Source organism: Leopardus geoffroyi, chromosome A1 (genome assembly GCF_018350155.1).
Source record: "Leopardus geoffroyi isolate Oge1 chromosome A1, O.geoffroyi_Oge1_pat1.0, whole genome shotgun sequence".
Taxonomy (NCBI): Eukaryota; Metazoa; Chordata; class Mammalia; order Carnivora; family Felidae; genus Leopardus; species Leopardus geoffroyi.
In genome coordinates this window covers 144,387,926-144,403,829 of record NC_059326.1, presented here as the reverse complement: position 1 = coordinate 144,403,829, position 15,904 = coordinate 144,387,926, and the positions used below count along the sequence as shown (strand labels likewise).

The window sequence follows — 15,904 nt, the reverse complement described above, 5'->3', positions numbered from 1 at the left end:
TCAATATTTTCTCATTTTAAAATATATTGACCATATAGCAAAAATACATTAAACAATGTCAAAAATATAAAGGACAATCCTGGGGAAATATCTGCAAGATATATGATAAAGGGCAAAACTATCCCTAGAATAATAAGCTCTTACAAATCGACCTGGAAAAGGAATAATCCAAAGAATAATGGCTAAATGAACTGAATATGCAGCTCATAAAAAAGGAATGTCCAATAAGCACTTGATTAACCTCACATATAATTAGAACAAGCAAATTAAAATGACAAGATAGCATAATGCCAAAGATTTAAAAGGCTGATAAGAGATGAGTCACACAGGATATAAAGAAAGACACTTTGATATACCATTAGCAGAGGCATATCTTCTTTGAGGAGGATTGATTGACTAAATTCCACTTTTAACAATTAAACTAAAACTATAACAAGAAGTGAAAAAGATATGTGGCTCTGAATATTTATAGTAGCACTGTTGGTAATAATATTAAAAAGATGAATAAGAAACAAGTATCTAACAATTGAGATTTTATTAGGAAAAACTCATACAATACTGTTAAACAGTTAAAAAATGAAGACATCTGTACATATTAATGTACACATCAATATGGAACTCCCTAATTTCAACATATTAAACAAACATTGTATATGTTTATACTATATACCACATATGTATTTATACAGTAAAATTTCACTTTTGATTATACTACATGCATTATTCTATATAAATAAAAATATAAACAAAAAAATTTCTGGAGGGTACACTTGTTAACTTACTTTAGTTACCCCTGGGTAGTGTGTATGCAGGGGAAAGTAGAGGAAAAGTTTTTACACTTTATCTTATACTCCTGTACACACTGACAATTTTTTAACATGAACATGAATAATTTTTACTTTTGGAGCTCCTGATAAAGAGAATAAGATGAACATGTGTGTCTCATTTCACTCTATCTTGAAACCACAGTCAAAGGTTGTTTAAAAAGACATAAAACCTCAAAAATAACTAGAAGAAAAGACACCAGCAACAACAACTTAGAAGCTATAAAGTAAATGGACAAGTGGTCACTGATTTAGAAGACTCATGATACTAGATCTTAAGGTAGATGTGAGGTAAGCTAGGACCTAACTTAAGTTACACCAACAATCCTAAAATTCTGAGGAACTGGTGGCACAAATTATCTTTGGAAGAGGAAGCCGGGGGTGGGTTGAAAATGACTGTTTGAAAATGAATTAAGAAGCAATTATCCCTCAATACTCTATTCGTCTCCACACCACTGAGCAACGACCATTCTCCTACCCGACAAAAGACTAGTTTTGTCCTCTCGAGAAGGGAAAACATAGGATATTTGAGCCATCTTCAAGCACAGGGAAAGATGACAGTACCACCAAAAGCAAGGGATTAAGAAAACAGTTGCAAACTGAATGCTGAGATTCCCAGTTGTCCCCATCTAGCTCCCAGAACACTGTTAGCCATTTAGAAGGCTAGAAAAGACCCTGGAGAATCTCATGAGCGCAAGATGAAAACTCAGAAGATACTAAAGCAGGAGTTCTCCCCATAAATGGATCAGCTAGTATATTGTACAGTTCACCTCATATTTTGCAAACCATATTCAACTACAGAGCACTTCCTATCAGCATTTTAGCCCTCCACTCTTTAAAAATGATCAGACATCAGATAAAAAATTCTAATGTGAAATGAAAAAAACCAAACAATAAATCAACAAATAAATTTTTTAAGACATTCATTTTCTTCTACTTACATAGATATACACAGCATAAATAAATAGAAGAAAATGTCTTAAAAAAAAAAAACAACCAATACACTCAGTTAATCAGAGAATAATGCAAACATGAAACAAGAACAGGATACTATTTTTTTTTCTTAAAGGAACATTCCAAGAATGGAATTCAATCAATTCAAATAAAATAGTTGCAAAAAAGAAAGAACCAAAAAATAATTCAGAACAATTTCCCAGAACTTGGTTGCCAGATTGAAGGGCTCAATACAATGGTTGAAAATAGAACTAAATCATGGAAAATCAACATGAAATTTTATAACACTTGGGAAAAAAAGAAAATTTTTAGAAGGGGAGAAAAAAAATCACACCAAGTAATATACAGCCTAGAATTTTATACCCAGTAAAACTACCAATCAAATGTGAGTAGAAAAAAAGGACATTTCCAGACATCAATATCTCAAAACGTTTACTATTAACTCGAACAACACAGGTTGGAAACGTATAGGTCTACTTCTACACAAATTCTTTTGGATAAATACTATAGTACTGTAAATGTGTTTTCTCTCTTAAAAGAAATTTTCTTAACATTATGATTTTCTTCACATCTCTAGCTTACCTCAATGTAATAATACAGTATATAATGTACATATACAAAACATAGTGTTAATCAAATGTCATTAAAGCTTCAGATCAAAAGTAGGCTATTAGTAGTTAAGTGCTGGGGGGGGTCAAAAGTTACACATGGATTTTCAACTGTACAGGGATTGATGCTCTTAATTCCCTCATTGTTCAGGGGTCAACTGTATTTCCAATACCTTTTCTCCAGGATGCTTCTAGAGAATGTACTCCATCAGAAGAAAGCAATAAACCAAGAGGAAGACATGGAATACAGAAAGACTGAACAGAAGATTCAATTCAAGGGTAATGAACTATAGCTATACAACTAGTATACAGGGCAACTAGTCTAGGGTGAATCAGGTCAGAAAGTTTAAGAAAATGAAATAAAATATGTGATGGAAATAAGTATCTTGAGATGAGAGGATGATTTAGGGTTAATTATAAGTATACATAATAGGTAATATGCATAAAATGAATTAATGCACACAACATATTTGGAAAGAATTTTAAACTAAAAGGAATGAGGCAAATTATGCAAAAAAATAAGAAGTTAGGCCCAAGTGAATAACAACTGAATCCAAAGTGTATCATAAAGCATCTCTTCCTCAGATAGGCCACTGTATGATGGGAAAGATACACATAGGAAGCTGGATTCTTGTAATGTGGAGCCTAGACGTATTCTGGCCAATACTATTATAGTTAATTATTAAATAGATACATTCTAACAAAAGTGAAGAACTAAAAGTAAACATTTTCAATACAATTTTTGAATAATAATCTCTTGTAACTTTTGTAATTTGAGAGACTAGAAGGGATTGATTTTTCACCCTTAGATATAAAGTGTAAATCGGCAACAGAAGCAAATTGACAACCAAAAGTACTTGGCAATCAAGTTTTAAGTGCCCAAGGCTGGTTGTTCTCCAGTTTCTTTTTTATTATTTTTTTTAATGTTTATTTTTAAGAAAGAAATACAGACAGAATGCGAGCAGGGGAGGGGCAAAGAGAGAGGGAGACATAGAATACAAAGCAGGCTCCAGGCTCTGAGCTGTTAGCACAGGGCCAGACCCAGGGCTCAAACTCACAAACCACAAGATCATGACCTGGGGCCAAAGTCCGATGCTTAACTGACTGAGCCACCCAGGTGCCCCAGTTCTCCAGGTTCTTAAACAAAACACCTCAGTAGAACTGCCAGAAAGCTGAGGATAAGAGTGAAGTAGTTGCTCCTGGAGTCACTCATGTTCAATCCCATTTCCAGCAGCAAATTTCCCTGTGGAAGAGCTTTAGAACACATCATAAGTGTGGAAACAGGTCATCATGAGACTGTAAGAACTCCAGCCTAAGTTCCATACTGAAAGGTGGCTGTAGGCTTATACCAGTCTGGCCAAGAAACCATTCTCGCCTACAAAATTCTGGAAACACTCTCCTCTAACATTTACTAAGTGCTATAATCCTTTAAATGTATTCACCAACCTTAGCAGTTATGTATCATTTTCTTACAAAACAGGTCTTAAGCACAGTTAATATGGGTTTCTAAGACTAGCACCATTATCTAAGATTTGGATTTGAAATTTTACTATCAAAAGAAATGTTTATTTTGTTTCAGGGCCGGCCCACTTGATATCCCCTAATATCAATATGAAAATACCTATTTGTGACTATTCCATGGCACTTTCCACACAGCCATATGGCCTAGGCTCACCACTTCCACAACATCCAAACAGTGTTCCTAACCATTTTATGAATTTTACATAATTGGCACAGTCTGTACCCAGGATATCACTCACCATTTGGTGCATACAGCAGAAGTTTATTTAGAGTAATCTAATGATAAAGAACAGACATGTGTTTGATGGTGTGTTCCAAGAGCCAGCTAACTAATCTATAAAAAATTGGTTTGAAGCATTTAGGCTTACTAAAGTTGGTCTGTTACCAAGTCATTTCTAATTCTCACTTTTCAAATCAATCTTTGGGCACGCTCTTGTGCAAACATTAAAACAGCAACAACGAACAACCTCTGAGTGAGTCATAAGTTCCTTCACTAAAGTCTAGTTTGAAACTCTAAAACAAAAGTCATTCTTGGTTACTTTTAAAATGAATTTGATTCGATACCATATAATTTTATGTGAAATTTTTTAAAAAGGCAAATCCATAGATACAAAAAATAGATCTGTGGTTGCCAGAGGTGGGGCATGGAAGGCAGGTGGATGAAATGAGTGGAGATGATCAAAAGGTACAAACTTCCAATTATAAAATAAATTAAGTCCTGGAGATGTATAACACGGTAACTATAGTTAATAATACTGTATTGTATGTTTGAAAGTGGCCAAGAGAGTAGATCTTAAAAGTTATCATAAGAAGAAGACAACTTTGTAACTACAAGTGGTGATGGATGTTAGTTAGAATTATTGTGGTGATCACTTCTCAATATATACACATATCAAGCCATTTATAATGTGATAAACCTGAAAGTAATACAATGCTATGTTAATTATATCTCAATTTAAAAACAGAATTAGACTCTGACTTTTATCAGAGTTTTTTAAACTTTTGTAAATACACAAACCTCATGAAATGCAAACATCAAAGTTTAAAGAGAGGAAGCAGTCTCCCCACTGTCAGTGCAGAGCAGTGCAGTGCAGTGGTCAGTATAACCCCAAGCAGTCTCCCCACTGTCAGTGCAGAGCCTGCTGCATGTGGGACTCAAACTTGAGATCATGAGCTTAGCCAAAATCAAGAGTCAGACACTCAATAGATGGAGACACCCAGGCGCCCCTTGACTCAGCTCTTTTAATTAGCAATTAACAATTTTCTCAGCTTTGTTCCTATTTTTTCTCGAGAAAAACAAAAATCTTTAACAACTGTCAGTGAATCCTTTCAAGCAGTGAAGGCAAGGTGCTTGGAGATCTGTTGCTTGATGAAGGGTAGTAATATGCTCTGATTGTCAGGCACTGGACCAATGATACAACATAACAAATGGTTTGACATCCACTCTAACCTCAAAATGTCAACCATAAAATTTTCAACTATAGTAGTTCCCCCCTTATCTACAAGAGATATGTTCCAAGATCCCCACTGGTATCTGAAATCACAGATAGTAAGTACCTAATCTCATATGTACTGTCTTTCCTATGTACATACCTATGATAAAGTTTAATTGATAAATTAGGCACAGTAAGAGATGCATAATAAAATAAGACATTTTTAATATACTGTAATAAAAGTTATATGAATATGGTCTCTCTGTCAAAATACATCGGACTCCACTCACCTTTCTTGTCATGGTGTGAGATGATATAATGCCCACGTGATAAAATGAAGCACTGTGACATAGTGCTAGGCTATACAACTGACGAAACGTCAGAAGGATGATCTGCTTCTGGCCTGCTGTTGACGGCGGATAACGGGGGAGTAATGTATCAGGACAACCTCTGCCACTGCCAGCAAAACCACAACACAAGGGTACCAAGTAATGGTACAACAGACTCTACTGACCCCATAACCAACTCGGGCATTTTTTCCTGGGGATTAGTATTTCCCAATTCTGGTTTGTTCTTTGTTTTCAAATTTAGCTGAAGCATATGGAACAGTTACATAAGTCCTCTTGGGCACTGCAAGTATTCTGAGAAGCGGCACTTATCGTTCCAGTAAAACTTTGTGGGGGAAAGGACTAAAAAAAGTAAAGACTAATGAAAAATTGGTCACAACTAAAATGTGGGCACATAAAAATTATCCTACCAAAAATTATTACATTGGCAAGGATTTACATCGGGGCGGAAAATAAAGATGGCTTATGTAGGGATAACCAAAAAAAAAAATGCAATGGTAGTAATTACTACATCAAAAATGGTAATGTCTGAAAGTGTACCCACTAAAAACCCAGTCAAGGACCCTGGTTTAAATACTAGCTGTCATTTACTAACAGGCTACTAACTCTCTTCTCAGAATCATCATTTATACAAGGTAATGCAAGCTGTGGTAGCATTACGTAAAGATAGCAGTATATATAGCCTCCCATTAGTAAGAAGGTAAAAAACACAGTATCCCCTCATCAATTTCATAAAGTTTTTACAAGGGACAAAGGGTCTAATGTATGTGAATGAATTTAACAAAAGGTAAAACACTACAGAAAGTTTATTAGCAATTATAAATATAACTATTTTTAGACATATTTTGAAGGTAAATGATTTCCCTAAGTGTGGAAAATTTCTCATTTATTTATCATTAATTTTTTGTTTTAATGCCAGTATATTTAGATTTTAGAATTTTCAACGTTTTTATTTTTTATTTTTGGGACAGAGAGAGACAGAGCATGAACGGGGGAGGGGCAGAGAGAGAGGGAGACACAGAATCGGAAACAGGCTCCAGGCTCTGAGCCATCAGCCCAGAGCCTGACGCGGGGCTCGAACTCACGGACCGCGAGATCGTGACCTGGTTGAAGTCGGACGCTTAACCGACTGCGCCACCCAGGCGCCCCTAATGCCAGTATATTTAAAAGACTATTAGTTTCAGGTGTACAATATAATGATTCAACAATACATCACATGGTGTTCATGATGACAAGTGCACTCCTTAAACCCCATCACTTATTTAACCCATCCCCCTACCCACCTTCCATCTGGTAACCATCAGTTTGTTCTCTATAGTTAAGAGTCTGTTTCTTTATTTGTCTCTCTCAACTATTTTTTCCCTCTTCTTGTTTGTTTTGTTTCTTAAATTTCACATGAGTGAAATCGTATGGTATTTGTCTTTCTCACTTATTTCACTTACATTATAATCTTTACCTCTATCCATGTCATTGCAAAATGGCAAGATTTCATTCCTTTTTTACGACTGAATAATATTCCACTATATATGTATATGTGTACATATATATGTATATGTGCATATATATATGTATATGTGTATATATATATGTATATGTGTATATATATATGTATATGTGTGTGTGTATATATATATATATATATATATATATATATATATCTCACATCTTTATTTTTAATGTTTATTTATTTTGAGGGGGGAGGGGCAGAGATGGACTTCCAAGCAGGCTAGCCTGACGTGGGTCTTATCTCTTGAACCTCAAGATCATGACCTGAACTGCAATCAAGAGTAGGACATTTAACCGACTGAGCCACCTAGGAGCCTCTATACCACAGTCTCTTTATCCATTCATCAATTGACAGACAGTTGGGCTGCTTCCATATCTGGACTATTATAAATAATGCTGCTATAAATGTAAGGGTGCATGTATCCCTTTGAATTACTGTTCTTGTACTCTTTGGGTAAATACCCAGTAGTGTGATTGCTGGATTATAAGGTAATTCTATTTTTAACTTTTTGAGGAACCTCCATACTGTTTTCCCACACTAGCTATAGTAGTTTGCATTGCTACCAACAATGCAAGAGGGTTTCTTTTTCTCCACATCCTCACCAACACCTTTTGTTTCTTATGTTGTTGATTTTATCCATTCTGACAGGTGTGTGGTGATATCTTACTGTAGTTTTCAGTTGTGATAAGTGATAATGACCATCACTTGTCTATTTGTCTGTTGGCCATCTGGATGTCTTCTTTGGAGAAATGTCTGTTCATGTCTTTTGCCCATTTTTGAATTGGATTATTTGTTTTTTGGGTGTTGAGCTGTATAAGTTCTTTACATATTTTGGATACTAACCCTTTATCAGTATGTCATTTGCAAATATCTTCTCCCATTCTGTTGGCTGCCTTTTACTTTTGTTGATTGTTTCCTTCACCGTACAGAAGCTTTTTATTTTGATATGGTCCCAATTGTTTATTTTTGCTTTGATCTCCCTGGCCTTAGGAGACATATTTAGAAAGAAGCTGCTACAGCCGATGTCAGAGAAGTTATTGCCTGTGTAGCTAGGATTTTTATGGTTTCAGGTCTCACATTTAGGTCTCTAATCAATTTTGAATTTATTTTCGTGTATGGTGTAAGAAAGTGGTACAAATTCATTCTTTTGCACATCAGTGTCCAGTTTAACCAACACCATTTGTTGAAGAGATTGTCTTTTTCCCATTGGATATTCTTTCCTGTTGTGTCAAACATTAATTGACCAAATTATGGGTTACTTCTGGATTTTCTATTCTATTCTATTGATCTACATGTCTATTTTTGTGCCAGTACCACACTGCTTTAATCACTACCCCTTTGTAATATAACTTGAAGTCTGGAAATGTGATGCCTCAAGCTTTTTCTTTTTCAAGGCTGCTTTAGCTATTTGGTGTCTTTTGAGATCCCATACAAATTTTAGGATTACTTGTTCTAGTTTTGTGAAAAAAGTTGTTGGTATTTTGATAGGGATTGCATTAAAGCAGTAGATTGCTTTGGGCAGTATCAGTAATATTTGTTCTTCCAAATATTGGAGCACGGAATGTCTTTCCATTTCTTTTGTGTCATCTTCAATTTCATCAGTGTTTTTTTTGCTCCCACAACAAAAGTATGCTCCCACAAGTGACCTTACAATGTCATTACAATATCATTGACTATATTCCCTGTACAGCGCCTTTTATTCTCATAATTTATTCATTCAGTAACAGAAAGCATGTACCTCCCACTCCCCTTTATCCATTTTGCCCATCTCTCCACCTCCTTCCTTCTGGCAACCATCAGTTTGTTCTCTGTATTTACATGTCTGATTATGCTTTTTTGTTTATTCATTTTATTTTTCTCAGTCTGACTTATTTCACATAGCATAAAATCCTCTAGGTCCACCGATGCTGTTGCAAATGACAAGATCTCATACTTTTTTTACGGCTGAGTAATATTCCATTGTGTAATATTCCTATAGCTCATCTTTTTTTTTTTTAAGTTTTTATTTAAACTCCAGCTAGTCAATATACAGTGTACTACCAGTGTACTTCAAGTACACAATTCAGTGACTCAACACTTAGACACACAATACAATTAAGTGTACTCCTTAATCTCCATCATCTGTTTCACCCACCCACCCAACCCCCACCTCCCCTCTGGTGACCATCAGTTTGTTCTCTATATTTACGAGTCTGTTTCTTCGTTTACTGAGTATCTCTCTTTTTATCCCTATGCTCATTTGTTTCTTAAATTTCACATATGAGTGAAATCACAAAGTATTTGTCTTTCTCTGACTTATTTCACTTAGCATAATACTCTCTACCTCCATCCACGTCATTGCAAATGTCAGGATTTCACATTCCTTTTATGGCTGAGTAATATTCCATTGTGTATATGTGTGTATATATAAATGTGTATATATAAATGTATATATACACACCATATCTTTATCCGTTCATTGGTCAATGGACATTTCATCAGAGCTTTATAGTTTCGGAGTACAGGTTACATTTATTACTATGTATCTTATTATTTTTGGTGCTACTGTAAATGGGACTGTTTTCCTAATTTCTCTTTCTGTTGCTTCATTATTGGTGTATACAAATGCAACAGATTTCTGTACTCTGATTTTGTATCCTGAGACTTTACTGAATTTATCAGTTCTAGCAGTTTTTTGGTTGAGTTTAGGGTTTTCTACACAGAGTGTCATGCCATCTGAAAATAGTGAAAGTTACACTTCTTCCTTACCCCTTTGGATGTCTTTCATTTCTTTTTGTCGTCTGAATGCTGTGTCTAGGACTTCCAGAACTATGTTGAAAAAAAGTGATGAGGGGCGCCTGGGTGGCTGTCGGTTGAGCGTCCGACTTCAGCTCAGGTCATAATCTCACACTCCGTGAGTTCGAGCCCCGCATCGGGCTCTGTGCTGACAGCTCAGAGCCTGGAGCCTGCTTTGGATTCTGTGTCTCCCCCTCTCTCTGCACCTCCCCTGCTCATGCTCTGTCTCTGTCTCAAAGATAAATGAAAACTTTAAAAAAAAAGAAAAAGAAAAAAAGCGATGAAAGTGGACATCCTTGTCTTACTCAAAACAAGTTAGTTTTTCACCAGTTAGGATGATGTTAATGGCGCCTGGATGGCTCAGTGGTTTAAGCATCTGACTCCTGATTTTGGCTCAGGTCATGATCTTACAGTTTGTGAGATCAAGCCCTGCATCAGGCCCCATGCTGTCAGTGCAGAGCCTGCTTGGGATTTTCTCCCTCCCTCTCTCTGCCCCTCCCCTGCTCACACACTCTCTTCCTCTCAAAATAAATAAACATTAAAAAAAAAAGGATGATGTTAGCTGTAGGTTTTTCATATCTGCCCTCTATTATGTTGAGGTATGTGGCCTCTAATACTACTTTGCTGAGGGCTTGGATCTTCTAGAATCTGTTGAGGTTTGTTTTACGGGCTAGTATGTGATCTATTCTGGAGAATGTTCTGTACACACTTGAAAAGAATCTGTAGTGTGCTATTAACTCCATCTGTTCCAGTGTAACATTCAAAGCCGTTGCTGGGTTTCTGTTTAGATGATCTGTCCATTGATGTAAGTGGGGTGTTAAAGTCCCCTACTGGTATTGTACTATTATTTTATTTTATTTTATTTTTTAATATAATTTATTGTCAAATAAATTATACAAGACACAGTGCTCATCCCAACAAATGCCTTCCTCCATGCCCATCACCCACTTTCCCCTCTCCCCCACCTCCCCATCAACCCTCAGTTTATTCTCAGTCTTTAAGAGTCTCTCATGGTTTGCCTCCCTCCCTCTCTGTAATTTTTCCCCCTTCCCCTCCCTCATGGTCTTCTGCTAAGTTTCTCAAGATCCACATATGAGTGAAAATATATGGTATCTGTCTTTCTCTGCCTTATTTCACTTAGCATACCCTCCAGTTCCATCCACCTTGGTGCAAATGGCCAGATTTCATTCTTTCTCATTGCCAAGTAGTATTCCATTGTATATATAAACCACATCTTCTTTATCCATTCGTCAGTAGATGGACATTTAGGCTCTTTCCATCATTTGGCTATTGTTGAAAGTGCTGCTATAAACATTAGGATACAAGTGCCCCTATGCATCAGCACTCCTGTATCCCTTGGCTAAATTCCTAGCAGTGCTACTGCTGGGTCATAGGGTAGGTCTATTTTTAATTTTTTGAGGAACCTCCACGCTGTTTTCCAGAGCGGTTGCACCAGTTTGCATTCCCACCAACAGTGTAAGAGGGTTCCCGTCTCTCCACATCCTCTCCAGCATCTATAGTCTCCTGATTTGTTCATTTTAGCCACTCTGACTGGCATGAGGTGGTATCTCAGTGTGGTTTTGATTTGTATTTCCCTGATGAGGAGTGACGTTGAGCATCTTTTCATGTGTCTGTTGGCCATCTGGACGTCTTCTTTGGAAAAGTGTCTATTCATGTCTTCTGCCCATTTCTTCACTGGATTATTTGTTTTTCAGGTGTGGAGTTAGGTGAGTTCTTTATAGATTTTAGATACTAGCCCTTTACCCTTTACGTCATTTGCAAATATCTTTCCCATTCCGTCAATTGCCTTTTAGTTTTGTTGATTGTTTCCTTGGCAGTGCAGAAGCTTTTTATCTTGATGAGGTCCCATTAGTTAATTTTTGCTTTTTAATCCCCTTGCCTTTGGAGATGTGTCGAGTAAGAAATTGCTGTGGCTGAGGTCAAAGAGGTTTTTTCCTGCTTTCTCCTCTAGGGTTTTGATGGTGTCCTGTGTATTATTATTGATTAGTTCCTTTATGTTTGTTATTAACTGTTTATGTATTTGAGTACATAAATATTTACAATTGTTTTTTTCATCTTGCTGGATTGTCACCCTTATTATTATATAGTGCCCTTCTTGCTATACAGTCTTTGCCTAAAAGTCTAGTTTGTCCGATGTAAGTATTGCTACTCTGGCTTTCTTCTGACATCCATTTGCATGGTCGATGTTTCTCCATCCCCTCACTTTCAATCAGCAGGTGTCATTAGGTTTAAAATGAGTCTCTAGTGGGCAGCATATAGATGGGTTTTGTTTTGTTATTCTTTCTGTCACCCTATGTCTTTTGATTAGAGCGTTTAGTCCATTTACATTTAAAGTAACTATTGATAGATATGTATTTATTGCCATTTTATTACTTATTTTGTGGTAGTTTCTGAAGACTTTCTCTGATCCTTTCTTGTCTTTCTCTTTCATTTTGCTGATTTTCTTCAGTGATATATTTAGATTTTTTTCTTTATTCTTTACAAGTTTATTAGTGGTTTTTCATATATGATTACTCTGTAATCTGCATGTAGCAGTATATATTAAGTTGACAGTCATTCAAGTTTGAAACTGTTTTTCTCTCCTCCCCACATTTTAGGTATATGTTATTATATTTTATATCCTTTTTGTGGGTGAGTTCCCTGACTGATTTTTACTGAAATATTCATTTTTATTGTTTTTGGGTTTCCTACCTTTAGACTTCACTTTTGGTCTCTCCTTTCTACTCAAAGTCCCTTTAATATCTCCTACAGAGTTGGCTGAGTGGTCATGAACTCCTTTAGTTTTTGTTTGGATGGGGAAACTCTATCTCTTCTTGTATTCTGAATGATAGCCATGCTGGATAGAAAATTCTTGGCTGCAGATTTTTCCCATTCAGCGCTTTTAATATATCGTGCCACTCCCTTCTGGCTTGCAAGGTTTCTGTTAAAAAACCTCCTGCTAGCCTCATGGGGAAAACCTCTTTTGTTATTGATTGTTATAACAAACTGTAAAGCTTGAGTGATGAAAGTCACAATAATGCTTTTTGCTTACCTTCCATACCCAAACTTATTTGTATAGCGATACCACCACAAACATAATAGCAGATCTTTCCTTCGGAAAAGTTAAATAAGAAGTTGTTCTGGGGTCAAAAGAAATAAGGCATCTCTTTTTAAAACTGACTAGTCTAAGACATTTCCTATTGTGATGATGGTCCACATTTTTAGGATGCAACATAAGAACATCCTGTATTATACCAGAAAGGCTTCTGTCTGTTGTTGTAGTTAACAGAAATGGGCAAACTTTATTTTCTACAATGCAAAAACTGGAATACCTTCAACTTGTATAATTTAATTCTCTTAAGAATTCTGTCATTACCTCTAAGATTTCACAAAATAATAACAAAAATAAAACTCTGAGATATTTTAATATCTGGGATCCTCATGCTGAAGAACACTGCCAGTTTTAATAGAACTGCTTTCTATCACACTTACTTTTTTGTGATAAATGCTACAGAGTCCTCTCTCTATATCAGGCAATTTACGTAGATGATTTTCTATCTGACCAAACACACTGGATTCTGAATGGAGTACTTCTGATACAGCATCTAGTCGAGCATTTATCTCCCTGTGAGAACAGAGTAATAACAATTATAAGTTATATTAGGAATTCAGAACAGATATATTTCCCACTCTCATGTCCAAGCACTGAGACAACAGCTACTTAGAAAACACAAAAGAGACTCCTCCTCCACACCTCTGGCCCTTCTCTGCCCCTTTCATTTGAATAAAAGAGCAAGTATCACAAAAGGAAAGACATTAGCTCTGTGGAGCAGAACCTGGCTCATTAGGTTTTCCATTCCTCCGGGGCAAACACACAGACATTTCCCAGTTTCCCTCTGCAATTAGGTATGGCCAAGTACTCAAGTTGTAGACAATAAACTGCAAGCAGGAAGGATTAAGCCAAGGCTAGCTCTGGCTCATAAAAACCTCCTGTGTGATCTTTCACATTTGCTCTTTCCCAGCTGAAGGCTGGGACCAGAACAATCTTGTGAGCCATCTGAAGACTCTCTCAGCCTGGGTCCCTTCACTGTAGCAGAAAACCCATTGCTCCCACATTTGCCACCAGCTGGACTTCACATTAGCAAGAAATAAATTTTTATAGTATTTAAACCACCGAGATTGAGGATTCATTTCTTACAACCGCTTGTTTTCCCTTGACTAATGTAATAGTCTACAATGGGCAAGTGAGTTTATTCTGACTGTAACGACTGATCACCTCCATCAAAAAAAAACCCTCACTCAGCCAACTACTTTGATAGAAGACTTGGTGGTGGTGGCTGAAATGATTGACTGTTTGACCAAAATGGGATTAGGCATACAGAACCTGAGCAAAGACTCAGAACAGCAACAGAAAATACAGAAGAAATGATATCAGACAGGGTTGCAGGATTTCACCAGTGGCTGCACCCTAAGTGATAGGTGGGCCGCTTGGGAGGAAATGGCATAACTGTCAACTTAAAATGGAAACCTGATTAACTAACTGTGTCCTAAATGAGATGTGGCCCATCTAGTACCTATAAACACTAAAGGCCTATACTAGTTACAATAGCCATAATGTGGTATTAAAGACTGAGATAAAAAACGTATCTAATAGACAGTGGGCCCTCAGTAAATGTTTTTTTGAATGAATAAAAGAATGAGCAAGCAAGCAAATGAAAGAAGGAACTGACATTTAAGGGCAAAGGGAAACATCAGCTACTGAATACGTATTTGTCTATCAAAATTCTGTTGATATCACACATGCTGATGTGAAGGGCAAGCCTTACATCAGATCCTGCCCAGATGACTGTTAAATTGAGTATGGTACTTGGCAGCTAATTAATTTCTTTTCTCTTTATTACCCTTCAAACTACTCTGTGAGGTCATGCCTATTTACAAAATGCATACTAACTTGGTTTCATTTTTGTTCCATTTTTCTCTGGCTCATGCTCTACTATGTAGAACAGGCATTTGGTCCAGCATGATACAGAACACGCCAGAGCTTTGTAAACATATAGACTGGTTCCTCCATTCTCAGTGGAGTGGTCCCTTAAATCAGTCTATTTGTTTCATCTCTACTGCCATTACCCTCGTGTAAGTAAAAATCATGTCTCACACAGACTACAAAAAGAGCCTCCTAACTTTCCTCCCCAGATCTATCTAATTCTGTCTCTTTTTCCAATCCATTCTCCATACTGAGAAGTCTGAGCAGTCTTCCTAAAACCCAAATCTGTTCATGTCTTAACCTCTGCTTTCAGCTCATCAATGACTTGCCAGTAATCTAGATTCCTTCACTGACCCACAAAACAACTGGTTACCTTGTGGTAACCAGTACTCCTGCCTACCTTACCTCTCAAGTCTCACCTTGACCACTGCCACTCCTCCTCTGTCTGTAAGTCTCAGTCAGAGTGAACTTGATCCAGTATCTTCGTCCAAGTTCTCTGACATCGGAGCCTCCTCATTTGCTGCTCACTCTGCCTTGAAGACTCTCTTCCTCTTCCCTACTGCCTACCAGCTCTACTTGGTTTGGCAAACTCCTACGTACCCTTCTTCTGAAAGGGCTTTCTGGGCTCACTAGATCAAATTTAATCCTTTGCCATCCTTTTCCACATGACCCTCTACAGTCTTTCCATAGTGGAAAATGTAATTATATTTACTTCTCTGTCTTTTCTGTTGGACTGTAAGCTCAGTGAAAACAGGGATCATTTCTTCATTCTCACAGGTCTGGGATCATAATATGTGTTCAATAAATAGTTGTTGAATTCAAGTCAATTCAATTCCAAAGACTACATATAAAGTAATTCAGGAAGAGGTGAAAAAAATAAAAAATTAAATTTTCTTTGCATAAGATTGTTGTGATAAAATAAATCCATGTTTTACCCTAACGTTTACCCAA

The 15,904-nt window shown here is 36.7% G+C and overlaps 1 protein-coding gene across 5 annotated transcripts in view; it reads right to left on the bottom strand.

The window, feature by feature from the left end:
• MSH3 (mutS homolog 3) overlaps positions 1-15,904 on the bottom strand; it is a 195,721-nt gene that overhangs the window by 88,049 nt on the left and 91,768 nt on the right. For all 5 annotated transcript variants that reach the window (XR_006716774.1, XR_006716773.1, XM_045496991.1 and 2 more), the window contains exon 13: positions 13,462-13,594. Coding sequence is in view for 3 of the 5 variants with exons in the window: in XM_045496991.1 (XP_045352947.1) it covers positions 13,462-13,594 (133 nt within the window). In the remaining 2 variants the exon portion in view is untranslated. The remainder of the gene's footprint in view (positions 1-13,461; positions 13,595-15,904) is intronic.